The sequence below is a fragment of the Oryctolagus cuniculus genome, chromosome 11 (assembly GCF_051225735.1).
Source record: "Oryctolagus cuniculus isolate XC-2025 breed Fujian yellow rabbit chromosome 11, ASM5122573v1, whole genome shotgun sequence".
Taxonomy (NCBI): domain Eukaryota; kingdom Metazoa; phylum Chordata; class Mammalia; order Lagomorpha; family Leporidae; genus Oryctolagus; species Oryctolagus cuniculus.
In genome coordinates this window covers 10561185-10587432 of record NC_142877.1, presented here as the reverse complement: position 1 = coordinate 10587432, position 26248 = coordinate 10561185, and the positions used below count along the sequence as shown (strand labels likewise).

The following is a 26248-nucleotide window of genomic DNA, read 5'->3' as shown; positions in this document are numbered from 1 at the left end:
ACTCCCAGACCAGAGTGCACGGTTCGAGTCCCAGCTCCTCTGCTTCCGATGCAGCTCCCTGCCAACGCACCCTGGAAGCAGCAGATGGTGGCTCAAGTGCTTGGGTCCTTGCCACCCACACGGGAGACCTGGAGGAAGCTCCTGGCTCCTGGCTTCAGATCAGTGCGGCTCTGGTCATTGCAGCCATCTAGGGAGTGAACCAGTGGAGGGAAGGCCTCTCTCTCTCTCTCTCTCTCTCTCTCTCTCTCTCTCTCTCTCTGCCTCTCTGTAACTCTGACTTTTCAAATAAAGGCTTAGTTGGAGAGACAGAGAGCGAGAGATCTTCCATCCACTGGTTCATTCCCCAAGCACCTGCAATGGCCAGAGCTGGGCTGGGTAGAAGCCAGGAGCCAGGAGCTTCCTCCAGGTCTCCGTGTGGGTGGCAGGTGCATCAGCAGGGAGCTGGATTGGAGGTGGAGCAGCCGGGACTTGAACAGGTGCTCACGTGGATGCCGGCGCTGCAGGGGGTGGCTTCACCTGCTGCGCCACACGCTGGCCCTGCCTCTTCTTCAGTGTTCGCTGGCGGTGACCGTCGCCGCTGGGAACTCAAGGCGCTGGCCGCTGTCCAGTCGTCTCCGTAAACGCGACCGCTGTGGAGGTGCCCAGCATCCCCAGGTTCCGTGATGGGTCCTTTCTCGTTTGTTTTCAGGTTGTTTACTTTTCCACTTCATCTGAAAGAGAAAATGAGAGAGAGAGGGAGGGAGAGAGGGAGGGAGAGGGAGAGAGGGAGAGAGGAGGGAGGGAGGGAGAGAGAGAGAGGAAGGAGGGAGGGAGGGCCCTTTTCCCTCCTCTGGTTCACTCCCCAAATGCCTGCAACAGCCAGGGCTGGGCCAGGCCTAAGCCAGAGCCCAGATCTCAGTCCAGGTCCCCCACGAGGGTGGCAGGGACCCAAGCCCTTGAGCCGACACCTGCTGCAGGAAGCTGGGTTGGAAATGAGGTGGCCTTGAACCCAGGCTCTGTGGTATGGGGTGGGAGGTCCCTAGCAGAGTTAGAACCACCAAGGCAAACACTCACGCCTTAAAGAAATTGCTGCGAGATACACACAGCACCAGGTTTACCAGACTAACCACTCACAGCCATTTATTCTGAGAGGCACCCGCACGGAGGGAGAGGGCAGGCTCCTCTCCATGGTTCACCCCCCAGACCCCTGCAACCGTGGGGCCGGAAGCCAGGAGCTGGGAGCTCAGCCCAGGTCGCCCACGTGGGCGGCGGGAACCCAAGGACTGGAGCCCTCGCCGCTGCCCCCGGGGTCTGCGTGAGCGCCAAGCTGTAGCCAGCAGCCGGGTCGGGTGGGGTGGGACGCAGGCGTCTTAGCCACCAGGCCCAGCGCCTGCCCCCACGTTAGCCGTTTCAGGAGCACAGCTCAGGGGTGTTGGGGACATTTGCCACCGTCTGCCACTTCTTGCCAAGCTAAAACTCTGTCTCCATTAAACAGTAGCTCTGCCTGCTCCAGCCGCAGCCAGAGACAATGTATCATCTTTCCCACCCCGGGGAACCTGACTGTGCTCCTGTTGAGTACAAGTCCTTTGTCCTGCCAAGTGGCTGCTGAACCATCCGGCCATCCACCGGGCTGCTCTGCCGTCAGACCTGCGGGCAACCCCGGTGGCCCCACCCTCCAAGTGGACTCAGAATCTGACCGCTTTGGCCCACAGCCATGGGCAGCCTCTGGGCAAGTCCTGTCCACCTGCTGCCTGAACCACTTGCTCCCGCCTCACTTCCTCTGCCCTCACCTGCCCATCTCTGCCCATCCCACGCGCAGCTGCGGAGAGCTCACCAGAAGCCATCAGACCCTGCTCTCCGTGGCTCTGGTCCCCAGGGTCAAAGCCAGTCTTCCCAAGTGTCCACAAGCATGCTTCCACCTCAGGGCCTTTGCACTTGCTGCCCCCTGTCCGGGGCCCCCTCCTGCATGGTCCACTCCCTCAGGTTCCCTCAAGAACTTCCCCGTCCACTCTGTGGTCAGTCAAGTCCTCAGCCCCCTGACCTTGCACAGTGCACACCTCACTCACCTGTCTTCTCTGGGAAGAGGCCATCACTTCTGTCTTGTTCGTGAACGTGTCTCTAGGGCCTGAGCCACACAGGTGCTGATAAGTCTTTGACCTTATGAAGTCTTTGGGTCATTTTTTGGCTGCCCACACCTCAGCACAAGGCTGGTCTCAATCCAGGAGCCGGCTAAATCACTCCTGCAGTCCCAGAAACGGCCGCACGGGGGCAGCAGACGCCCAGGCAACCTTCGCTGGCCATCCTGGCCCGGATTCCAACAAGGGGGCTTGGCAGCCGCGGGGTCTACACCCCGCTGGCCTGATTTGCCAGGTGCGGAAGCTGAGGCTCCGGAGAGGAAGTGTGGTGGGGGAAAAGTCGGTCATTGGAGTCGGAGAACCTGACTTTTAAGCCTGGCTCTCCCTGCTCACTGTGGTCTTGGGGGAGGTCCTTGCCTTCTCTGGTCTCAGTTTCCCTGCGAGCGCTGGCAGCAGTCAAGTCCTTTGGGGCTCAAAGGTCTGATTCACCCCCCAGTGAAGGTGACGGGAACCATGGGCTCAGAGCCCCCGGGGCAGAGCAGGGGTGCGGTCACCCCCTCTTCCAGACCCGTGACTGAGGCCCGGGGGTACCAGATTTTGGCCAGGGAGCATAGCAAGGAGGGTCCCTACAACCCTGTGCCTGCCACTCACTAGCGACAATGCTGTCAGTGTCAGTGGGGGGCAGGAGGCACCTGCTCCACCCGCCCCGGGGCAGCCACGTGGGCCCAGCCCCTGGTTCCAGGTGTTACATGAGGAGCCGGAAGTTTGACTTTTGATTCAAAATCATCTGAATTTTAAGTGCTGGCAAAAAAATTCACTTAAAAGCCTCCCCGAATCGGGCAACTCACCGTGGGTCAAGGCGAGCGCCTCTGTGAGTTGGAGCTGGCCAAGGCCACCGGCTGGAGACCCTTCACCCAGCCCCGCCCCCGTGCTTACAACTCCCACGGGGCTGGGACCCGGGGCGAGCTGGCCCCAGGCGGGTCCTGAGTTCCGAACCCCCAACCCTGCCCCGCTGGGCTCTGGGGGCTCAAGTGCCCCCTTCTCCCTCCTTGGGGAAGGACAGCACTGATGTGTGACCCGAGAGGGCACAGACCCCTGTGTCAGCACCGGGCCGGGGCTGCCACCTTTGTCAGAGGGTCCAGGGGTCCGGGACCCCGTGGAGGCAGGGCAGAGGCTGTGAGCTGCATCCCAGGCCTGAGCTCCCCCAGGGGTTGGGTCTGGCTGTGGTTGGGGTCCAGGCCCACCCCTGGCCCACTGTGAGCCTCCCCCGGCCAGTGGCCCCACCGTATTCCTGCCCACTTCCGTGATGTGACCCCAGCACTCGCTCACTCCACCGGCCTCAGGTTTCTCGTCTGTAAAGTGGAGAAAGTGTCAGGACTTGCCTGCTGCCCATTCTCAGGGGGATGAAGTGGTTAACAGACACCCAGCACTTACAGTGGGGCACAGAGAGGGAGGGTCCTCCAGCCAGCGGCCAACTCCCCAGGCCCCACTGGAAGGTCCAGCGAGGGGAACCGCTTTGCCCGAGGCCACACAGTGCCACCCAGCCCAGCCACCAGTGGACGCTACCTTCTGAGCCGCTCTGCGCACCTGCTGGCTGTAGGCACTGAAACCACACACCCCCCCCCGGGGTGGGGAGCCACAAGATGGCAGGGGAGATCATTTGGGTAAAAATGAGAATGGAGACAAAAATGAACCTTGGGGTGCTGTGGTGTAGTGGGTGAAGCTGTAACCTGCAGTGCTGGCATCCCATAGGGGCGCTGGTTCGAGTCCTAACTGCTCCACTTCTGATCCAGCTCCCTGCTATGGCCTGGGAAAGCAATACAAGGTGGCCCAAGTCCTTGGGCCCCTGCACCTGCGTGGGAGACCTGGAAGAAGCTCCTGGCTCCTGGCTTTGGCCTGGCCCAGCCCCATTTGGGAGTGAACCAGCAGATAGAAGACTCCTCTCTCTGTCTTTCCCGCTCTTTCTGTAACTCTGCCTTTCAAAAAAAAAAAAAAAAGAAGTTTTGGTGTGTGTGCGTGAAAGGCCTGACCAAGGGCCTTGGACTTTCTGTGACGGGAGGTAAGGAGGGCTTCTCAGGGGAGGTGACCTTTGGGCTGGAACCGAGGAGCTGTGGTGGGGTGGGGGGTGCTCTCCTTCCCCAGGCAGTGGCTCACTGGTACGCCCAGGCCAGTCCTCAGGCTGGGGGCAAGGGGTGGCGACAAGACAGTGAGAACAATGGTGGCTGGAGACCCCGGGCTGGTCGGGGTGTGGCTGGAGACCCGGGCTGGGAGGGGTGGGCCTCCCGCTGAGCCCTGAGCGCCCCACTGTGCAGCTCAGCAGGCCTGGCTGGGTAGCCCAGGGGAAGTGGCCACACCCGTCTGGGCCCAGAAAGCCAGCAGGCAGGGCCAGCGGTTTAGCCCGGCCCTCCCTGCCCCCTTCCCCCCAAGGGCGCTGCGAGCTGTCGGGCCGGAGGTCACCCCAGCTCGGCAGATAACACCGAGGTTGAGCAATGGTTGCCAGCCTGCTGGGGCCAGGGCTGGGGTCAGTGGGCCGGGGGTCAGCCCCAGGCAAGCTGGGAGCTTCAGCCCTGCCTGGGCAGTGGGGGGGAAGGGCCTGGTGTGGGGGGGCGGGGGCTGCCGGGGCCTCAGATCAGAGCCCTCTGGGCAGGGGGCAGGTGGCCAGAGGACTGGAGGCCTGGGTTCGAGTCCATGACACAGGCACCAAAGCATCTTTCGGGCAGGGGAACAGCAGGTCCGGCAGCAAGCCCACCCCGCGGGTCCAGCAGGGACCTTGTACAGGTGTGTGTGTGGGGTCTCCCCGCTGCCCTGCACCTCCGGTTGGGGTCCGACTCCAGGCCCTCCCCAGCAGGGTGGCAACCAGGCCCTTTGGCCCCCGGGGTTGGCAAACAGGTCTTAGGGGTCAGGGACCAGGGCCACTCCTGCGGGATGAGTGGGGACACCAGGCCATGTGCCCCCCACCCGGGTCTGCAGCACCATGTCCAGTCCACTTGGCCCTTCTGTGGGGGTCCCTCTCCAGCTGCCGTGTGGCGCAAGAGCGGTCCCCCGGGAGCTGTGCGGGGGGTGGGGGGACGAGGCCACGACCGCCCGGAGAAGCCGGGTGGCTCTCTCCCAAGGTCAGCGTGGCAGAGCCGGGCAGCCACCGCCCCTTCGCCGCCCGTCCCAGGGGCCCAGCTGGGGCGGAGCGGGGGCAGAAGCCCCAGGTGCTGTCTACGAGGGCGGGCAGGTGCGGGGGGCGGGGCTAGGGGCGGGGCGCGGTAGACCCCGGCCAGGGCCCCTCCGGAGCGCGCCCCTGTCCCCTCGCCCGCCCACCCCCAGGGTCTTCTCCTCCGCGGTGGCTTTAAGTGCGGAGTCGGGGAGTCGTCCCGGGCGTGGAAGTCGCCATTCCCAGCGCAGTGGACCTAGGGGGCAGGGCTTGGGGCGGGGCCGCGGCCGAGGCGGGGCCGGGGAGTCGGGCGCTTCCCCGCGAGCCGGACCTGGGGCCGGGGCTCCGGGGTCCGCGCTCCGAAAGACGCCGGGGCCGAGTCGGACCCACCCGAAGCCACCGCCTCCTCCAGCAGGGGGCGGGCCGCGGCCGCGTTTCGGGTGGGGGAAGGCGACCAGGTCGCCCCCTCCCCTTCCCGGGCAGCCTCCAGCCCAGAGGGGGCGGTCCGGGGGCGGGGTCGCGCCTCCCCCTGTCGCTCCCAATCCCGGGGCTGCCGGGTGGGGGTGGGCAGGGGGGCGTGAGGCCAGCCTCCGCCACCCCCCGCGGCCGGCGGACCCCAGCCCGGGGCGCGCTCCGGCCCCCGCGGGGCCGGCCCCCGGCGTCCCGCCGCCGCCGCCGCCGCCCTCCCGGGGGTCCCGGACGGCCGCGGCCGCTGCGTTCCGGCGGCGGCGGGAGGGGCCGGGGCGGCCCCCAGCGTGACGCAGCCGTTGCTATGGATCGCCTTATAAATAACCGGGCTCGGGAGAAACTTTAGCGAGTCAGAGCCGCGCACGGGACCGGGAAGGGGACCCATCCGAGGGTCCAGCCGTCAGCCCCCGCACTCCCAGCGGCCACGCCGGCAGCGGCGGCAGCGGCAGCGGCCCAGCGGCGACAGCTCGGAGCCGGGAGGCCGCGCCACCCGCGGGCCGGCCGGAGCGGGCAGCCCCAGGCCCCCTCCCCGGGCACCCGCGTTCATGCAACGCCTGGTGGCCTGGGACCCAGCATGTCTCCCGCTGCCGCCGCCGCCTGCCTTTAAATCCATGGAAGTGGCCAACTTCTACTACGAGGCGGACTGCTTGGCTGCTGCGTACGGCGGCAAGGCGGCCCCCGCGGCGCCCCCCGCGGCCAGACCCGCGCCGCGCCCCCCCGCCGGCGAGCTGGGCAGCATCGGCGACCACGAGCGCGCCATCGACTTCAGCCCGTACCTGGAGCCGCTGGGCGCGCCGCAGGCCCCGGCGCCGGCCACGGCCACGGACACCTTCGAGGCGGCTCCGCCCGCGCCCGCCCCCGCGCCCGCCTCCTCCGGGCAGCACCACGACTTCCTCTCCGACCTCTTCTCCGACGACTACGGGGGCAAGAACTGCAAGAAGGCGGCCGAGTACGGCTACGTGAGCCTGGGGCGCCTGGGGGCCGCCAAGGGCGCGCTGCACCCCGGCTGCTTCGCGCCGCTGCACCCGCCTCCGCCGCCGCCGCCGCCGCCGCCCGCCGAGCTCAAGGCGGAGCCGGGCTTCGAGCCCACGGACTGCAAGCGGAAGGAGGAGGCCGGAGCGCCGGGCGGCGGCGGCGCCGCAGGCATGGCGGCGGGCTTCCCGTACGCGCTGCGCGCCTACCTCGGCTACCAGGCGGTGCCGAGCGGCAGCAGCGGCAGCCTCTCCACGTCCTCGTCGTCCAGCCCGCCCGGCACGCCGAGCCCCGCCGACGCCAAGGCGCCCCCGGCCGCCTGCTACCCGGGGGCGGCGCCGGCGCCCTCGCAGGTCAAGAGCAAGGCCAAGAAGGCGGTGGACAAGCACAGTGACGAGTACAAGATCCGGCGCGAGCGCAACAACATCGCCGTGCGCAAGAGCCGCGACAAGGCCAAGATGCGCAACCTGGAGACGCAGCACAAGGTCCTGGAGCTCACGGCCGAGAACGAGCGGCTGCAGAAGAAGGTGGAGCAGCTGTCGCGCGAGCTCAGCACGCTGCGGAACTTGTTCAAGCAGCTGCCCGAGCCCCTGCTCGCCTCCTCCGGCCACTGCTAGCGCGGCCGCCCTGCGGGCCGCGGGACTGCGCCGAGCGCCGGCCCCGGCCCGGCCCCGGGGCGCTCGGCCGCGCGCGCGGGGAGCCCGCCGGCGACTTGGCTACTTTCTGTCTGTCTGTTTGCGGCCGCAGCCACCGCGCGCCGCGGCGGTTGAGGAAGACGCGTGTGCGCGCACGGACGGACGACGGGCGCTCTCCGCTGCCGCTCCGCGGGCGCCGGCGGGCGGGCCGCTCTCGAAGTTGATGCAATCGGGTTCAACATGGCTGAACGCGGGCGCACACGACCCTGACGCAACCCACGTGCAACTGTCAGCCGGGCCCTGAGTAATCAGCCAGCGATGTTCCTGCGGGGTTGTTGCTGTCCATGTTGTTTTTGTTTTTGGTTTTTTTTTTTTTGGTCTTTTTTTTGTATTATATAAAAAATAATCTATTTCTATGAGAAAAGAGGCGTCTGTATATTTTGGGAATCTTTTTCCGTTTCGAGCATTAAGTGAGAATACTTTGAATAAACTTTTTTTTGAGAATGGTTACAAAGCCTTTTGGGGGCAGTAGTTGGATTTTGATTTTTTTTTCCTCTTTCCTTTTGGATTTACAGGGTTTTGGCTTTGCCGTTCTGGTGTGTAGGGGGTTGTGTGTGGGGGGGCACCATTATTTTTGGAGCTTTTGGTGGCTGGCTGGGGGTGTTGCAGCTGCTTTCTCGCCCCCTCTGGAGATGGGGGCGCCTGCCCTGGGGGAGCAGAGCTGGAGCAGGCTTCTGGGGTGACTCAGCGCCCTAGGGTGCTGGCGCCGGGCGGCTGGGAGCTCTGCTTGGGGCCAGGCTCGGGTCTGCGGCCCCCCCCCCCCCCCCCCCGCGCTCTGTTTGGGGGACCAGCATGGGGGCGTGAGCGGGCCTGGCCGGCAGGAAGAGGGGCACCGGGCCGGGCAGGGGGCGGCCTGCCTCCTCCTCTGGCCCCTGTCCCGCTGTGGGGGAACTTGTCAGTCGCTTGCTTTGTGACCCAGAGGCTCCGCCTCACCTGCTGGCTCGGGGTGGCTGTGCCCGGACTTGAACCCGGGGACTTGAATCCTTCCTGCTCCGGGGTCTGCGCTCTCCCGCCCCTCCCCCTGCACCCCGCCCCCCACCCTGAGCATTCCTGGGAGCTGAGGACGTGGATGTGGGGGTGACGGAGCCCCGCGCGGTGTCGCCCGGTGCCTGGCGCGCACCGGGGCTTATATAAGCGTTTGCCCGTGCGATTATTTTTTGCTGGGAGGCTCCTGGCATCGGGCGCCTCTGTCCTCGGGCAGCGCCAGTGTGGCGGGCGCTTGCCAGCGGCTGCGCTGCCTGCGAACGCGGGCCCTGCCTGGGCTGCTTTGGGCCTCACCGGTCTCTGGGAAGCCGGCGCGACGGTGGCGCCTGTTGCTGGGCCGTGGAGCAGCTGCCGGCGTCAGCTCCGCGTGGGCTCCAGACACTGGCTCGGGGTCCCCATGCCCCGAGGGACTCCAGAGCGGCAGCTTCAGAGAGGGGCTTGCCGGGCCCAGGGGTGGCCTGGGGTCTTGGGAGCAGCTACCGACAGTGCGGTTTGAGGCCAGGGAGAGCGTTTTCTTGCATTGCTTTTACCCTGTGGGAGCCCCGGATGTGGGGGACAGAGGCAGCGAGACCCTGGGCGCCCCCACCGTCGTGGAGCTCTGGCTGGACACACGCTTTCCCTCCCAGTCACCAGCGTCTCCCAGTGGTGGCCGCAAGGGGCCAGGCAGACTGCTGGAGCCAGGTAACCTGTCGTCGGCCCTGACCAGGTCTCCTTCCAGCCCTGGGCGGCCAGGCGGGCCCCTGGGGCCTCGGTCAGCCCAGCCCAGCCCAGCAGTCTCCGTGGCTCCCTCAGCGTCAGCCACAGCGACGTCGGCTCAACCACCTGTAGGAGAAGCTTGTAGAAGGCCCCGGTTCGGGGGACTGGCCTGCGGCGGGCGGTGGCCCCTCTGTTTCGGGGCAGAGGGTGCGTTCACCGTGAGGACTCCCCCCACCCAGCCATTGTCCCTGCGCACGGGAGTGCGGCCGGTCACACGGGACCCGGGACTCTCAGGTCGCGCTCTTGCCTTGTTGTCATCGGCACACTTCTGAGAAGTGAGGTCTGTGTGGGGTGACAGGTGGGGCCGGGATGAAGCCCTGCCTGACCCCCCCCACCTCGTGAGTGTGTGGGGCAGGGCGGCTTCTCTGTGAGCCCAGCCCCGACCCCACGTCCTCACCCTTCCCCCAGGGTGCCTTGCAAGAGCCACACACAGTGTCATGGTTAGGAGCACTAGCAAGGGGACAGGCCTAGGGCCGTCGCAAACTGTACCCCCCCACACCAGTGGAGGACTCGATCCGCGGCCTCTGTGGCCTCCGGTGAGGGCTGTGTGGCCAGAGCTCTCTCCTAGGTCAAGGAGACATCCTGGAGGGGTGACACCCAGCCTCTGGGTCTCTGGGCTCCAAGGGCCGCGGGCTTTAGGGAGAAAGGACCAGGCCACTCGCAGGTCTGGAAGCCAGGAATGGATGGAGCTGAGGTCGCCACGGGAGCCAGGGAGGCCGTGGCTGACCTCAAGGGACCGAGCCAGGAGCGGGTGTGGGTCAGGAGCTCCCTGTGTGCCCAGCGCCAGCCTGACTTGACTTGCCGGCTCCGTGTCCCTGGCAAGCCCCTTCCGGCAGGTGTGGCTCTGGGGGCTGGCCTGGAACCCCCCACCTGGCCTTGACACTGCACGTGATTTTCCATAGAGCAGTGGGGCTAGAGGTGCTGGGGCCTGGCCAGGCTGTCCTCGCTGCTGGAGCTGGTCCCCGTGCCCCTGGGGGCCGGGCCACATCTGCCTGTCCTGGGCTCCGGGATTTTCATTTATTTGACAACCATTTGTTGAGCACCTGCTGTGTGCCAGGCTCTGTACTGGGGTGCTGGGGACGCGTGGTGACCAAGGGGAGACGCACACTAAGCGGCCGAACCAAGAGCAGGACCACAGCAGGTGAGGACAGGGTGGGGTGGGGACGTGGCATGTCAGGTGGCCTCTGAAGGGAGGCAGGCGTGGGGCAGCGAGGTCATGGGTCACTTATTCTGCCCCAGCTGCTGTCCCGCGTGCTCTCCGAGTCCTTGGATCCCTTCAGAACCCAACGATGGAGTGGAGTTTCCCACTCCCCTGCATTCCAGCAGGGAAACTGAGGCAGGGAGGCACCATCGTGGCCCCTGAGCTCACGAGTAACCAACATACGTTGGATTTCTCGCTTCACCTTTGAACCCGCCAGGCCGGCTCCGCCTGCCTCCCCTCAGCTCCAGACCTCTGGCTGCTGTTTCCTGTCCCGTCCCTCCCCCTGCCCCCAGATGACCCACAGCGGGGCCCAGCGGCACCCACTGGCCGCCGGCTGCAGCCGCCGCTCCTGCCGCTGTGGCCATGCGCAGGGCAGTGAGGGAGGCCAGGTCTGGGGAAGCCAGGGGCTTTCCAGGGCCCCGGGCTGTTGGCGCCTGTGCGCCTCCTGCTGACCTGTGAGGTGGGAGTCCCACGTTACAGAGGGGCCCCGAGGCTCCGAGATGAGACGCCCCTCGCGTGGAAAGCAGAGAAATTGGGATTTGAGTCCAGATCTTTCTGCGACCCCGGCTTGTTTGGCTGCCTGTGCCGAGTTCCTGCCCCTGAGAGCCAAGACGCGGCTTCATCTCTTGCTTGCTGGGAGACCTCAGGCAAGGCAGTTGGCCTCTCTGGGCCCGAGTGTCCTCGCCTTGGAGCAGAGAGTGTGTGTATCCAACAGTGTGAAGCAGGCACCTGCTGTCCGGCGAGCTGACCGGCCGCTTCAATTCGGCTTCTGATAAAGGCCTTAGGGACGGTCCGGTGGGGAAGGGACGACTTGTTATGGGTACTCCTGGCAGCAGGAGCAGCAAGTGCAAAGGCCCTGAGACAGGACGAGGCTCCGGGCGAGAGGGCAGGGGCAGGAGCCCCGCTGTGGGGGCCGCCGGGGGCTGAGTCGGGGGCGGACGCCGGGGGATGGTGGGGGCCTGCGTGCGGGGCCAGGACGGAAGGGGTTGTTTTGAGGATGAGCGAGCTCGCGTCTCTGCCAGGGCCTGGCACCGGCAAGTTCTGAGCGAGCCTGTTGACGGAATGAAACAGGCCCCCCGGCCCTTGGGAAGGGGCCAGGTGCAGTGGGTGAAGGGCGCAGGGAGCCGCTGGGCCGGGAGACCGCATGGCAGGGTGGCCTCTGACCCAGGACCTGCAGCCCCGGGAGCCGTGCACCCAGCAGGATCCGGGCCAAGGGCTCCGGGGAGGGAGCCAAAGGAGGGAGAGGTCTCCAGGGAGCCGGGCCAGCAGGGGAGAGGGCATGGCTCCGGTGTGGTGCGAGGCGGAGCCCAGGCTGCGGGGGGGAGGGGGGAGGGGGGGCCAGACCCCGCGGGGAGGGCTGGAGAATGCAGTGTCTGTACAAAGGGGGCAAAAAGCACCCGTAATTCCACCACCCCGAAACAAGCACCTTCACGGTGCTGTGCCGCCCTGGGCAACCGAAATCCCCTCTCTGTGCGTCAGGTGCTTTGTCTATGGGCTGGGATGGTGGCTGCGAGGACTGAGCCGGTCACTCCACACCTGTCTTCAGAGCGGTGCCTGCACGCGGTGAGGTCAGGGGCGCAGGTGCCGGGCTGAGGCTGCGGGCTCGCAGGGCTCCCTGCTGCGCGGTTTGGGGGCCCGGGCCCGCATCTGGCTGGGCCTCGGCTGCCCGTGGGCCCCAGGTAGAAGCCGCCTCCGGCAGTGGAGCAAGTGCGCGGGCGGAGCGAGCTGGGCCTCCCAGAGTTTTCGCTCTTTGCTCATTTTCCCCTCGGTGGAGCCGGAGCTGCGGGTTTGAGACGCCCCTTCCCCCACCGCTGGCCCCTCGGGGGTCTCCCCCTGCTACCCCTCCACCGTCGCTGGGGGTGAGTGGCGGAGAGAGGCTGGATTCTCCCAGCTTCTCTTGCAGCTAGATGTAGCCAGCAGACAGAAACAGAAGCTGTCGGTGGAGCTCCCAGGAGCACCTGCGAAAGGGGTGACTCGGCTGTGAGGCCCGTTCCTTCTCCGTTGGTTGCCCCCATCTGCCGCTGCTTCCTGCTTCCTGCCTGGAACTCAGATGTGATGGCCAGAGCTTCAGGGACCATCTTGAACCATGAGGCGAACCCTGGGGCACGGCGTGTGTGTGTGTGTGTGTGTGTGTGTGTGTCGCATGCTGAAGAAGACAAAAGACAGAAGGTTCTCGATGCTGGTGGAGCAGCCACGTCAGCCGTTGCCTGTCTTGCTCTGGGCTTGTTTACCCACGAGAAGCAGAGCTCTGCTTGGTGAGGTCTCTGTCATTTTGGCTTCCTGTCCCTGGCAGCCGACTCTGTTTCCAGCTGACGGCTTTGCCAAGGCAGAACCAACCCATAGACGCTGGTTGGTGACCCGCATTTCTTAGCGACGCCCCAGTGCCTGCTCGTCTGTGCGTGCTCTGGTGACGCGGGTGCACAGGAGCACCGAGTCGCCAGCCCATCGCGGGGAGAACTCACTGCCGCCGCAGGTGCAGGGAGAACCGCCTCGTGCCCCTGCACTGCGCAAGTAGGGAGAGCGTGCTGACGTCGGCCACAGCAGCATCCCTGGGACCCCGGGTGCTTCCGGTCAGGCTTGACCCGGGCCCCTGGGATGACCTCGGTCCGCCCCAGGTCCCGCCCCCCAGGCCCTGTCTGTCATCCAGCTGGGGCCCTGTGTTTGCACCCAGCGCGCTGGGACCAGGTGCCCTGGGCCACCCTGAATAACCCCGGTGCCCCCTGCCGCCGCCACCACCACCTGCTGCACCGAGACCTCGGCCTGCCAGGGCCTTGGGGCGCCTTTGCCAGACCGCGTGGGGCCAGCCCAGCTGGGAGCTTTGTGAGGTGAGGCCAGAGCCGGGAGCCAGGCCGGGTGAGCTTTTATTTTTGTAGCTGTCACCAGATCTCTGTCCTATGCCGGAGCCCTGGCAGGGTCGGAGGTGGCCCGAGAGGAGGAAGACTCCCAGGAGAGCCTGGCGGGCAGGGGTCCGCGGGGGCCAGTGCTGCCGGACCCGAGCCAGGCCTTTGTCCCCCGTCCCATGGAGCCGGTCGTCCGACTCGCTGTGGGGACCCTCTGGGGGGCAGTGAGGGGCGAGTGGACATGGGTGATGCGTCCCTGCTTCTCCTGGACTCTCGCGCGTCCCAGTTCCTAGGCCCTGGCCGATATCGGATCTCACCGGGCCTATGTCGCGCTCCCACGTTGGTTTCTCCCACTGTTCACCGCTGCCGGTCTGGTGAGCCAGGGTCTGTCCTCAGGGACCCCGCGTTGTTTTGTACGCGGCTTCCTGAGTGACACAGACACAGGCGCCGGCAGGTGCATGGGACACGGGACACAGCTGCGCGAGTTTCCTGGGCTTAGGCCCACCCGGGTGCAGACCAAGAAAGGGATGGAGCTGGGAGCCCAGCAGCTCCTCGTCCCCCACTGGCCACCCCTCCCCCACTCCGAGTGTGACCTTGACCACGATCCTCCAACAGGGTTAGCCTTGCACTTTGCAGAAGTGGGAGCACACGCTAGGCAGCCTGGGTCTGGCTTCGTCTGCTCAGTGCTGTGACTGTCACCGTCCTCTGTGGGGGGTACTGGCACGTGTCCCTTGGTGTCACCAGGCAGACTCTGCCGCACAGCGGTGCCCAGGAGTCTTTGCCCATTGTGCTGCCCAGGGCGCGTGCGTTGTCTGCAGCTCATCAGCTCTGGCTGAGACGACCATGTGTTGTTGTTGTCTTCTTTTTTTTAAAAGATTTATTTATTTATTTGAAAGGCAGAGTTACACAGAGAGAGGAGAGGGAGAGAAGGAGAGAGGGAGAAAGAGAGAGAGAGGTCTTCCAGCCACTGGTTCGCTCCCCAACTGGCCGCAGCTGTGCTGATCCAAAGCCAGGAGCCAGGAGCTTCTTCAGGTCTCCCACGTGGGTGCAGGGCCCAAGCACTTGGGCCATCCTCCACTGCTTTCCCAGGCCACAGCAGAGAGCTGGATCGGACGAGGAGCAGCCAGGACTCAAACCAGCACCGGTACAGGATGCTGGCACTGCAGGCGGCAGCTTTACCCACTATGCCACAGCGCCGGCCCCGTGTGTAATTTTTAAGTGATGCTCATTTGCATGAACTCTGTACGGAATGCTTTGCTGGGCCACAGGATAGTTTAACTCCAGTCGATGGTACTTTACCCTGGATCTTCCTATTAGCTTTTCTTCTACGCTTTGAAAACTTTCAATTTTGAGAAAGATCTGAAATGTACAGGAAAGTGACCGATGCGGTACAAACAGCACCTTTTTCCCGCACGAGTGGAGAAGAAATTGCCGACCTGCGCCGCTCACCACCCGGAGCAGTGGCACGCGGTTCCTGTAACCGAGGTCGCTTTCTTCCAGAATCCGAACCTCACCACCAAGTCGGGGCGGCACCGGGCTCCTGGCCGCCAGCGGCCGAGAGCGATCAGGTTCAGCAGACGCGCTGACGGCGTCCAGGAAGCGTCTGGCTCGTGGTCACGGGTGGCGTTTCGTCACCGCCTCCCCCGGTCTCCCTCGGCAGGAGCAGCCCGTGCCCTCGGTGCGCTCGGGGATGCAGGCCGCGCCGTGAGGGTCCTCCTCCCACGCCTTGGCTGCAAGTTCCGTGTCGCTGGCTGGACACTCAGGGGAGGGGCTGCGTCCTATGTGGCCCGCTGCTCCGGGGTGCGCTTCCGTTCAATGTAATGGAAGAGGCAGAGACACTAGCTAGCAGAGAGAGAGAGTCTTCCATCTGTCGGTTCACTCCCCAAACGCCTGCCAAGACCAGCGATGGGCCAGGCAGAAGCCTGGAGCTGGGAACTCCAGCTGGGCCTGCCCTGGGGGTGCAGGGCCCCCGAGTGCTGGGCTGTCCACCCGGGCCTGCCTGGGGGTGCAGGGCCCCGAGTGCCTGGGCTAGGACCCGTTCGGCCATGGTGTCTGCTTCTTTCTCCTTTGTAACTCAGCCCTTGAGAGGGACCTTGACCTTTGTGAGCATACCAAAGGTCACCAACCCTGGGGGTCAGTGCGGGCTCAGGGGTCCCGCTCTGCTTAGCGGCTTGTCGCGTATGAGCAGTGATCGCCACTGAGTTACAGTGCTCACACTGTCCCGCGTTTGGCCGCCAGCCACAGTGGCTCCGTGACTGTCACCAGCATTCGTGGGCACCCCCTTCCTCTCCGGCCTAATGAGGCACTCCACACCCAGTGAACACTTTCCTGCCCAACCCTGGGGTCTGCCGTCTCTCCCAGGAGCCCTGGCTCCTTCCAGGCAGGAGGGGGTTTAGAAGCCATGGTCTCTGGGCCGTGTGTGCTCACGGCTGCCGGGCTGCCTCGACTCCTGGGTGCGTGCATGGGAAATGGAGTGCAAAGAACACTTGATTTTGGTGCAAAACATCTTGAATCCATTAATAGTTGTTTCTGTAGTACGTTTTGGAGACCCTCCCATGCCTACATCTCCACCCGCTCACACCTGCGTGCTATTGTCTGTCCGTCTGTCCACACGGCTTCCACTTGGGGAACTGTGTGCTTCTGCCCAGGACTCTTTCCTGGGCTTTCTCCCTCAGGATGTTTGCTTACGGACCCCTCCCCCATGTGCAGGCGATTTGCAGCACTGTCCTCCCCCCACCGCCACCAGCCAGTACTTGGTGGGGGGGTTCCTCACCAGCTCCACCTCCGTCTCCACGCATTTTTCTTCTCAGTTTGAATGTGACTTGAATCCATAATGCGTGCTTGGGGTTCACAATCTGGCAGCTGTGAGTGGGTGCACTGTGCAAGGTGTCCCCCTCCCACGGCGCCCTCAGACCCCTGGTCCCTCCCCAGCGGCCGCCAGGCTTCCCACAGTGCCCTGCGCTCGGCTCTTGCTCACATCAGTCTTGCACGCCTGCACCAGTCCCGTTCATGATCACGTAGTTCTGATGCGTGGCTGTGCTGCGATGAACTGACCCGTCCCAGTCTCCCTCCTCCAACCCCCGTCATGCCACACCGCCACATGTCGGATAGGTCACACGTCCCTCACGATGGAAGCCTACGTTCCTGTGGTCTCGGACTGCAGACGCAGCTCCCCAGGGCTCCGTGTCCCTCTGCGCTGTTGCCTTTTGGGCGTCTGCTCTTCCTGGGCCCGGCACCTGTCACATTATAATGAGCCACTCCCCCTTCGAGAGACACAGACAGAAACACACGGTGACGCCACTGTGGACTGTGGTCGCAGGCAGGGCGTCTGGACCCGGATGTCGAGTTTGGGGTGAGAGGGGCGGAGGAGCCGCCCTGGGGCAGGGAGCCTTCCCGGTGCTGTGGACCCGCAGATCCTGGCTGCAGCGGCCTTGCCTGCCGGGGTGTCCCGCGTGGGGCTGGGCGGCCAGAGCTCTGTCCCCGCTCTGCCCTCCCTGGCTCTGCGACTGAGGTCTCTGCTGGCGGGGGTGGGGGTGGGGGGATGGGGGCTGCATGCCGACCACTCCCTGTGGCTGTTTCCCCGGAAGGGGACCTGGGTGGCACAGCCTGCTCATCTTGGCCTCCAAGGGACTTCTGCCAGTGCCAGGCCAGACCACAGCCGGAGCCCAGAACTCGATGTGTTTTTTGTCTGGGCGTCGGGGACCCAGCTGCCTGAGCCAGGAGCGCCGCCTCCCAGTGTGCGCACCAGCAGGCAGCAGGATCGGAAGCGGAGTCAGGACTCAAAGCCCGGCCCTCTGCCGGCTTCTGCACCGCTCTGACTGCCCCCGCCCCGCCCCGCCCCGCCCAGGATCTGGGCTTCTGCTGTGCGGACTGCGATTCAGGGGTGAGCCAAGGCCGACTCCCCAGGGTCCCGTGCCGCTCCGACAGTTCCACCTCTTGCCCTGCTCCTCACGGCCTCCCTCTAGGGCTCCCGAGGGGGCTGAGTAGTGACTGACAGCCCAGCTTTGTCGCTGACCTGAAGTCTTGCCTTCCGCTGCTTTCCCAGGCCATAACAGGGAGTTGGATCAGAAGTGGAGCAGCCGGGACTCGAACCAGTGCCCATATGGGATGCTGGCACCACAGGCAGGGGCTTTACCCACTACAGCGGGGGCAGGGAAGGGGGGTGGGTCAGGGGAGGCCCTGTGATCCAAGGAGGCCAATGACCACCTATCAGGTCCAAGCACAAAACAGAAAGACCTGGGGGTACGGAGAGGGGATGGACGTCACCTGGGGTCACCCAGCAGGTGGGTGGCAGAGGCAGGACTTGAATCTGGCTCAGCAAACCCAGGAACGCGGGCCTCACCCCGGGCTTCGGCCTGGACAGACTTGTTGTGCTCCGGAGGCTCCCCAGGGCCTGGCAATGGGTGGCGAAACCCCTGGCTGGCAGAGCCGCGCAGCCCGGTGCTGACAGTTCCCAGGGCGCCAGGGAGTCAGTGGGCCGGAGGGCAGCCCCTGCCCCAGAGCCTCCTGCTGTGGCCCCCACCCCCACCCTGACCTCTGGCCTCCTCCCTTCTGGAGCGCACATGTGGCTCCTGGGTGAGCGAGCCGCCCGGGGAGCGCCGGGGAACCACAGCCCCAGGCCGCAGCTGCTGAGCGTGCAGTGGTGGCGGCCCCTCCACGCTACCCCCCAGGCCACATGGGCACCGGCAGGTCACCGCAGGTCACCACAGCGGGCGGGCTGGGGCGCCATGCGGGAAGCAGCTTTATGACTGCCAACTCCCGTCCCAAAGTGCAGGCTGGGCTGAGGCAGGAGCAGGTGGGCCCCGGGGGTCCTTGCTCGCCAGGGCCTCCCAGAGCTCCAGGATTCTAGAACAGGGCCCTGCGTCTTGTGGTAGCGGGGCCCGGGCAGGACTGACACTCAGGGACACTCGTGAGGCCGGTGTCCCCGGCGCTGGCCTGGCTGACCTGTCTCCTCACCTGGGAAGTGGGCGGGAGGGGCCTGGGCAAGGCCACAGGGGACCGGGGCGAACTGCGCCTCTGGCTGTCCAATTCCATCAGTAGCGGCACAGGCACCTGCCGTGAGCTAGGGAGGACGAGGCCTGAAAGTGCCCCCCCCCACACCCCAGCATACAGTAGGTGCTCAGCAGATGCCAGCTGCTCTTCGGCTCCTGGCCGGGACGCTCTGTTCACTGCAGACCCAGGCGCACAGGCTCAGGCCTGAGGGTGTCTCTGATGGGGACGCAGTCAGCCCTCCGCCCTGCCCCGGGACCTCCACCCGCCAGGGCCGGGCCCCTGCTTCCCCCACACCCAGAGCGGCTTTGTGCTTTGGGGTGTGAATTTCCAGATCTTTGTGTGTTTCTTCCAACTCTGCCACTCTGTCCTGTCTCCTTCCCTTTCGCCTGTTCTGTTAAAATGTCAATTTGGTGTCACCACCTGGGACACCCCCATCCCGAATCAGAACCCTGGGTTCAAGTCCTGGTTCTGCCTCGGATCCCAGCTTCCTGCTGGTGTGCACGCTGGGGGGCAGCAGGGGCGGCTCAAGTGCTCGCCCGGCCACCACATGGGACACCCAGAGGGCGTGCCCAGCCCTTGGCTGCGTCCTGGCCTAGCCGTCCGCTGTGCGCACTTGCGGAGTGAACCAGCGGATGGAAGATCTCTCTCTGTCTCTCTGTCTCTGTCTCTCTCTCTCTCTCTCTCCCTTTCAAATAAAACAAATAGATAAAAATTGAAAAGGTAAAGGAAGCGTACACTTTGTATGGGGGTGCGCCGTGGGCGCAAACACGCTGTAATTCCGGCGGCCGCGCTCCTGCCCCGCCCCTCCCGCAGTGCCGTTTGGGGCTTCCCGGGACACGGCCCGCCTCCGCGGCCTTCTCGGGTTGCGCGATCTGGGCACGTGGGCTGCGTCTCACGGTGGCTTTGATGTGCACTTCCGGCATGCGCCTGCCAGCTCACGGCACCCGGAGCTGATCCCTGCGCCGATCCCTGCGCCGATCCCTGCGCCGATCCCTGCGCCGGGCCTCCGCTCACCTGCGGGGGCGCGGACTGACGGACGCAAAGGCCCAGCGCAGTCCCTCCGCAGCGCCCAGCGCTGGTTACCAGGATTTCGCCGACGCGAGCTCCAGCCCTTTGGCGCTTACCCACGAGCCTGCAGGAGCAGGGGCCTCCGCTGACCCGGAGCCCTAGGCCGGGGGGAGGGGGCGGCACTGGGCGGCACAGGCACCTGCAGGGAGCCAGTGGGGTGGCTTGGGACAGGCGTCCGGTGTTTTCCTGGGGTCCCACACACAGAACGGGGCTGAATGGAGGCCGGGGCTGGGGCCGCTGGGGCTACTTGCCACGATGCTTTCGCCCCCAGAGCCTGCACAGAGAGGATCCCCAGGGTGTGCCCTGGCGTGTCACAGCCGGGCTCCACACAGCCGGCCCTGCGCTAAGCCCGGCGCAGGGTGGGAAAGAAGACAGGCCGGCTGTCTCGTGGCGCTTCTGCTGTCCCCGGGGGATACGGTCGCCTGGGGATGAAGTGGAGACAGGTACAGAAGGGAGGTGAGAAGGGGCTTTGGGGTGTGTGTGACAATGAGTGTGCGTGTGCGGGAGTGATAGAGCCGGCGAGCGAGCGGGCATTTCACAGCAGGCACGGGGTCGGGGGAAGCCTCCCGAGAGAAAGTGATGTTGAGCAAAACCCAGAAGGAGAAAAGGCAGCCACGGGGGAGAGGGAGAGCAGGTGCAAAGGCCCTGAGGTAGAATCATGCTTTCTTTTTTTAAAAAATATATTTATTTGAAAGAGTTACACAGAAAGACACACACACACACACAGAGAGAGAGAGAGAGAGAGAGAGAGAGAGAGAGAGAGGGATCCTCCATCTGCCAAGTCACTTCCAGGGCTGAATCAGGCTGAAGCCAGGAGCCAGGAGCGCCATCCAGGTCTACCATGTCGGTAGCAGGGGCTCCGACACTTGGGCCATCCTCCACTGCCTTCCCAGGCCATAGCAGAGAGCTGGATGGGAAGCGGAGCAGCCGGGACATGAACCAGAGCCCATGTGGGACGCTGGCACCGCAGGCCCGGGCGTTACCCGCTGCGCCACGGCGCTGGCCCTAGGAGCGTGCTTTCTGTGTCCAAGGAACAGCAAGGCGGGGAGGGGCGAGCTGCTGGGACCGAGGCGAGGGCAGGGACACGGCGTCCTTCGCAGGCTGACTGGGGGTGTGGTCCGACTTCTTCCTCCCAGGGCCATGGGAGGCTGGTGGTGGCCGGGAGAGGAAGTGAGCATTGGCGGCCCACCCGTCTCGGGCCCCACCTGCCCGTCCCCAGGAGGCACCCCAGGGACAGCCCTGCGCACCGTGACCTGCTCGGCTGCAGTGGGGCTCCCGGCGTGCTGGGTGGTGTCTGAGAGAGCCCCGCCCCGCAGAGGGCCTGCCGCCCCGGGGGAGCTGGGGGCCAGAGCTGGCGGGGCCAGCGGGACCGAGTTCCCACCGGGAGGGCAGGCCCCGCTTGCTCTCCCTGCTCAAGGGGGAGTTTCCCAGCTGCCAGGCCTCTGCCGGGCAGGCCTCCGCGGCAGGAGCCTCACTCCTGATGGGGGTCTCCCCGCGCTCGGCTCCTGCCCCAGCCCCTCCGGTCCCTCCTCTGCGGCCCTGCTTGGTCACCTTCCCGCGCCCTCCTCGCCGTCTGCAGGCCACTGGCCCTCCCCAGCGCCTCTGCTCTCGGGCTTTTGCCTCTACTGTTCCCTCCTCAACCAATGCTGTTCCCTGTCCTCTGCCAGGAGCATGAGTTCTCACTGCCCAGCGTTGGCCAAGGAGCCCACCCGCCGCTCCCCTCCATGCCGTGCGCGGCCCACAGCCAGGGCCCCCGCGGAGGGCGGGGGTGAGAGTGAGGATCGCCCCAGCCAGGCCCTCACCCAGGGGCTGAGCTGTTCGCTGTGTGTCCCCTGTCTAGAAGGCTCCTGGGGCGGAGCAGGTGCCCCGGGCTCACAGCAGGGGGTGTGTGTGTGGGGGGGGAGGTGTGGTGGAGCCGCGGGACAGCGGGATGACCGGCGGTCGGCGGCCTGGCAGTGAGAGGTGGCAGAGGGATGATGGTGGGTGATGGCGGGCGGGGTGGCTGGCTGCGCCGCAGACCCCTGGCCACGCCTTCGGCAACCTGGCCTTGCTGCGTCTCAGCACCAGGGCCCTGCAGCCCCCAGCGGCCGGCTCTGCGGCTCCACCATTGGCTGGGTTTGTTGGGAGGTGATCTCTGTCTTGCTTTCCCCTAAATCTCTCCGGGGCAGGCGTGAGGAGAGAGCAGCCGCGACCCCTGCACCCGCCCCGCGCCCTCTCTGGGGGGGTTGGCCAGAAATGCAGGTTCCAGGGTTCTTCCAGCAAAGCCTCGACTTCGTGGCTTGGAAGCGGCTCGGAAATCTGCATTTTTTTTCTTTCTTGTTTTGAAAGACATTTCTCTGTGTCTGTCTGTCTGAAAGGCAGAATGACAGAAAGCGGGGAGAAATCTTCTGTCCGCTGGTTCCCTCCCCAAATGGCCATAAGAGCTGGGGCCGGGCCAGCCTGGGTCCCCGACGTGGGCGCCTGAGCCGGCGCCGGCCGCCTTGCAGGAGGCGCGTTAACTGGGAGCTGGATCTCTGGGGCTTGAGCTGGACGTGGGCGTCGCAGGTGGCTGCTTCGCATGGGCCCCAGGATTCTCAGCTGTCCCCCCTGCCGCCCGGGACGCCGCAGAACTCACCCTAGCGCACGCTTGGGGCGGCTGGGGACCGCGGCGACATTCTCTGTGTGAAGACTGGGAACAGCGGGGACGCCCAGGAATGGAGCTGGTTAAGCACCTGTGCCCCGGGGGACCCAGTGGGCGTCACAAACAAGGAAGAAGGTTCTGATAAGACAAACTCCCCAGGCCAGGCTGGGTGAAAGAGCAGGTGCGGAACAGTGCCCACTGCGCCCCGGGCACGCGCGCGCATACGCACAGCACTGTGGCTGTGCGTAGACAACTCTGGAGGGACACACAGGAAGCTGAGACCAGGGTGGCTCTGGGGAGGGGGTGGGGCTGGGACTGGGCTTAGGTCTGAACCCCTGCTTGAGCCCTGGGTTCTGATCCCGCGCCGTGGCCGTCCTGGGGCTGTGGACTCCCTGTGTGTGGCAGGGTCTCAGGGGCTTCAGCTGAGGGCTGGGCCAGTGCAGGGGCCCTGGGCAACCGCTCCTGCCTCGGCCACTGGTTTCCAGGCCTCAGCTTCCAGAACCCTGCTGGGCTCCGGGAGGGTGGCCCCGGGGAGGGGGCGGCCCAGTGCGGGGCGGAGCCGAGCTGGAAAAACCGGCACGTTTGGCGCGGTCTGCAAGGCCGCATCCCCACTCCCCTGCCTGGAGGCTGCGGGGCCACGCTCCCCCAGCCCACACCCCCGAGCTGCTGGGGCCGCAAGAGCACCCTGCACTGCTGCAGCTTGGGGGGAGGGGAGAGCGAGGGTTAGGGGCAAAGAGACAGAGACACGGGGTGGGAGGAAGGGGAGAGAGAGAGAGGAGACAGAGAGAGAGGCAGGGGGAGAGAGGCTGGGAGAGCAGAGACGGTGGGGGGTGGGGGCGGGGCCGGCGCTGGCCAGGTGCCCGGGCAGGGCGGGCGGCAGCGCAGGAGTGCAGGGGGAGGGGGCCGGGTGTCTGGGCGCCCCCAGCGGGGATGGTTCCTGCTCTGGGCCCAGCTACAGGTCTGGTCCCAGGAGCCTTGGAGCCGGCACAGGCCTCGCCGCACTTCCTGCAGCTCCAGGTCTCCCCGGGGGACGCGTACCTGGCCGCTGCCTCCCAGGGGCCCTCTCCGGGCAGAGCTGCGAAGGCCTGGAGTGAAACCGACCTAATTAGTGCTCAGAGTGAGATAATCGCAGTCTGGAATGTTCCCCAGGAGGTCCGGGTGGGGGTGGGCAGCCACCCGGCGCCCAGTCGGCCCTGCCGGCTCCCAGATCCCTGGGTTATCGGGGCTGGGGAGACCCAGGGGGTCTGGGCCCTGGGGTCCCAGGGCCTGGAGTCGCTCAGGTCCCTCAGGCCCTGCTGTGGAGCCGCTGAGGCTATGCCCACCTCAGCCTCTGCCTGCAGCCTTCCGTGGCTCCCTGTGGCCCTTACCCTGAGCCCCATGCTGAACAGTTCAGCTCCCGCCTCGCCGCTAGGGCCTTTCCCTCCCGTCCTGGGCCACGGCTTGGTTCTCTGTCTTGAGCGTCCACACCGGCCCATCCCAGGCCCTTCGCAGATGCCATGTCCCCACCACGCCCTCTCTGAGCGCTCCCCCCTGCACCGGTCCAGGCTCCCGGCATCCCCAGGTGCACCTGCAGGCCCTGCCCTTGTCCAGGGCCTGACACACGGCAGGGCCTCCACCAGCCGGCGAGACCATCAGAGAGGTGGCTGGCCTGGGCACTGCCCAGTGCGGCGTCCTCCTAGGAGCCCTGGGTCTCCCTCTCGGCCCCTCCCCCAGCCCCAGCCTCCGCCGTGGCCCTGACGGCGATGTTGTAATCTGGCGGCGATGATCTGGTGGCTGGGCAGGGCCCGCCTGTCCTTGCAGGGCCTGGGCCACAGGACCTCCTGTCCGGGGCCGTGGGTGTCCCACCAGGCCCCTTGCCTCCGGCCACAGAGAACTGCACAGGCCCAGTGCCGCCGCCTGCTCGCCGGCGGCAAGTGCCTGTCTGGGTTTCCCTGTGATGCGGGGCGGGGTCCGGCCCTGCGGGAGCCAGTGAGGGCCTGGGTGGACACGGGCTCCCCGGAGGAGGTGAGTGGAGAGCCTGGCGCTGTGGGAGGCAGGTCCACAGCGGCTGCCTCGCTGGGTCCCGAAGTTTGCAGCCGGGGTCACAGGGCGGGCAGGGGAGTCCCCGGAGCTGAGGGCTTGAGCCATGCCTAGGGCACCGATCCCACCAGCTCTGTTTCCCCCGGGGAGCAGGGACGGCCAGGCTCCTGGTCGCAGGGATGTGCCCAAGTCGGGTAACCACTACTGCCCTGCCCCGAGCTGTCGCCTCGCCCCCGCTCCACCTCTCCACGCCGCCTTCCCTCCACTGTGCGGCTGGGGGCTCACCTGGGGGGGTTCACAGCCTCCACCTGCCTTCTGTTCCCAGTGTCCACCCCTCCCCCTTCTCCACGGCCACGAGACAGAGCCTTAGAGACCCTGCCCCTCCCCCGCCCCTTCCCACCACAGGGTAACCTCACCGTGACCTGCAGGTGCGGCAGCATGGGGCCTGGCCCCTCATCACCTCTCACCTGCTCTGCCACGGCCGCCTGGGTATTTTTCCCAGTGTAGCCTGCTCCTGCCTGCCGCAGGGCCTTTGCATATGCTGTCTCTGCTACTGCAATGCTTTCTCTTCATCACCTAGCTAATGTGCAGGTCTCAGGCACGGGGCCCCTCCAGCAGTGGGTGCTCTGGTGACCCACCCAGTCTCTCTTCTCTGGGCCCTGTACCCACCTCCCAGATGCCAGGCAATGTGGCCACCACAGGCTCCCCGCTGAGCCGCTTTCTAGGAGCCGCCTTACTGAACGGGAACTCCTGTATCTGGGAACCCCCGCACCCCAGATCAGAGTGGACACAGTGGGGACTGCGAGCTCAGCTCCTCCGCCGAGGTGGGCTGGCTAACGCTGGCCTCCAGCTGGGCCCAGGGCTCAGCGCCTTCCCGCCCCGTCCTGCTCCCCCCTGCACGTCCTCAGTGAGTCATGCGCATTCCAGCCCGCTCCCTCCCCTCGGAGCCCTGGGCAAGCCGACCTCAGGCCCGGCAGGCCCTGCGGGAGCTGGCCTCCTGGCCTCCCCCGCAGAGCCCTCACCGCGGCCGCACGCGTGCAGGTGGATTAAGCTGTCTCCCTCCCTCTCTGTTCCCTGCTGCTTCCCAGTGCCCATTGCGCGGCTTGGCATACAGTCAGTGCTAAGTGCTTGCTGAAAGACTGGATGCGTAACAGCTGGGGAGTTGAGGGCTGGCAGCTGGGCCCAAGCGTCAAGGCCCCGGGTTCTTTCCATCTCGCACTTCTACCATCTCCACCCAGTCCAGCTCTCCATAGCTCCCCCGGGGCTGCCGACGCACCTGCCCTCTCGTCTTCACTCCACCAATGCAGGGACAGGAGCTGGAAGACCTCATTCCCAGAAGCCCCTCAGCAGGCTTCCCTGTCTCCCTGGCCACAGGTGCAGGCCATGGCCAGCCTCAACCAATCGCTGCAAGGGGAGGGAGGGAGGGACCATGTTCCACTTGGGCCAATCGGGGACGGGTCTGGCCATGACCTGTAGGACCCCAAACTGGAGGCACTGTGGGAAGGGGAGGGGGAGAGACCGAGAGACAGAGGCACGGGGTGGGCAGGGGGAGGACAGAGAGAGCTGGTCCGAGAGCCTCCCAGGGAGAGAGACGGAGGCGGGGACCAGGCTGGCAGCTCCAGGCCCCCCGCGGCTGGGAGGGCGGCCCGTGCTTGGTGATGTCCCAGGGTCCCGGGCGGGCCACTTTCCCAGTCTGGCCTGGCTTCTCCCCTTGTCAAGCCGGGGTTCACTTCCATGGGCCATCCTGGGGACACGCGTGCCCGGGGTCCCAGCAGGAGCCGAGAAGCAGGTGTCTGGCTGTGCCCCAAAGGGGCCGGGGGAGGGCCAGGGTGGGGGTCCCCGAGGTCCGGGTGACCCCACGCTCTGTCCTGGCTGCGGAGTGAGTGCTCCCCGGTGCCAGGCAGCCGGTGGGCGCTGCCGAAGTCCCGGTTCCCAGGTGAGCGCCCAGCCCCGAGAGCAGTGCCCCCCCCAACCGCAGCGGGAGGGTTTGGGGGCCGGGGGCTGTGTCCTGGCTCATGCCCCGGGTAGTCACTTCCTCTCGCTGAACCTCAGCTGTCCCATCTGTCTAATGGGAGCACAACCATTTCATGGCTGGCGTGGGGAGGCATGAAAGGTACACAGCAGGTGCTCAATAAATGTTAACAATAAATGTTAATCTTAAATGATTCATTTAATTGCTCTTCCTCTCCCCCCCCTTTTTTCTCAGAGAAAGAGCTGGGGTCCAGAGAGGGAAAGTGACCCCTCCAAGGTCACCGGCCAAGGGCTGACCCTCAGTGCCACCCGCTGGCGGCTTAGGCCCGGATGGCCTCTCGGGACTCAGGCCTTGTGGGTCAGGAAGCCGCGGAGGCCTGGCCTCGCAGCCCCTGGCTGGCATCAGCCCAGTCTCCCGCTGGGGCAGTTGCAAAATCCCTGTGCCCTCGCCTGTCGATAAAGGGTG

At 65.9% G+C, this 26248-nt stretch overlaps 1 protein-coding gene and 1 long non-coding RNA gene across 3 annotated transcripts; one reads left to right on the top strand and one right to left on the bottom strand.

Moving 5' to 3' along the window:
- The first annotated feature begins 5792 nt into the window (after positions 1-5792).
- Positions 5793-7785, top strand: CEBPB (CCAAT enhancer binding protein beta). The gene has a single exon (XM_002723927.6). It carries the CDS (start codon positions 6210-6212, stop codon positions 7251-7253), a length of 1044 nt encoding a protein of 347 aa, XP_002723973.1. The 5' UTR covers positions 5793-6209; the 3' UTR covers positions 7254-7785.
- Positions 7786-19860: 12075 nt separating this feature from the next.
- LOC149123324 (uncharacterized) lies at positions 19861-25225 on the bottom strand. 2 transcript variants are annotated; one of them, XR_016217089.1, is made up of 4 exons: positions 25088-25225; positions 22831-22877; positions 21787-21883; positions 19861-20079 (listed from the first exon to the last, which is right to left on the bottom strand). It is a non-coding gene; the product is annotated as an uncharacterized LOC149123324 (long non-coding RNA). The 2 variants fall into 2 exon arrangements; XR_016217090.1 differs by lacking the exon at positions 22831-22877 and having other exon boundaries at positions 19889-20079.
- Between the last annotated feature and the right edge of the window lie 1023 nt (positions 25226-26248).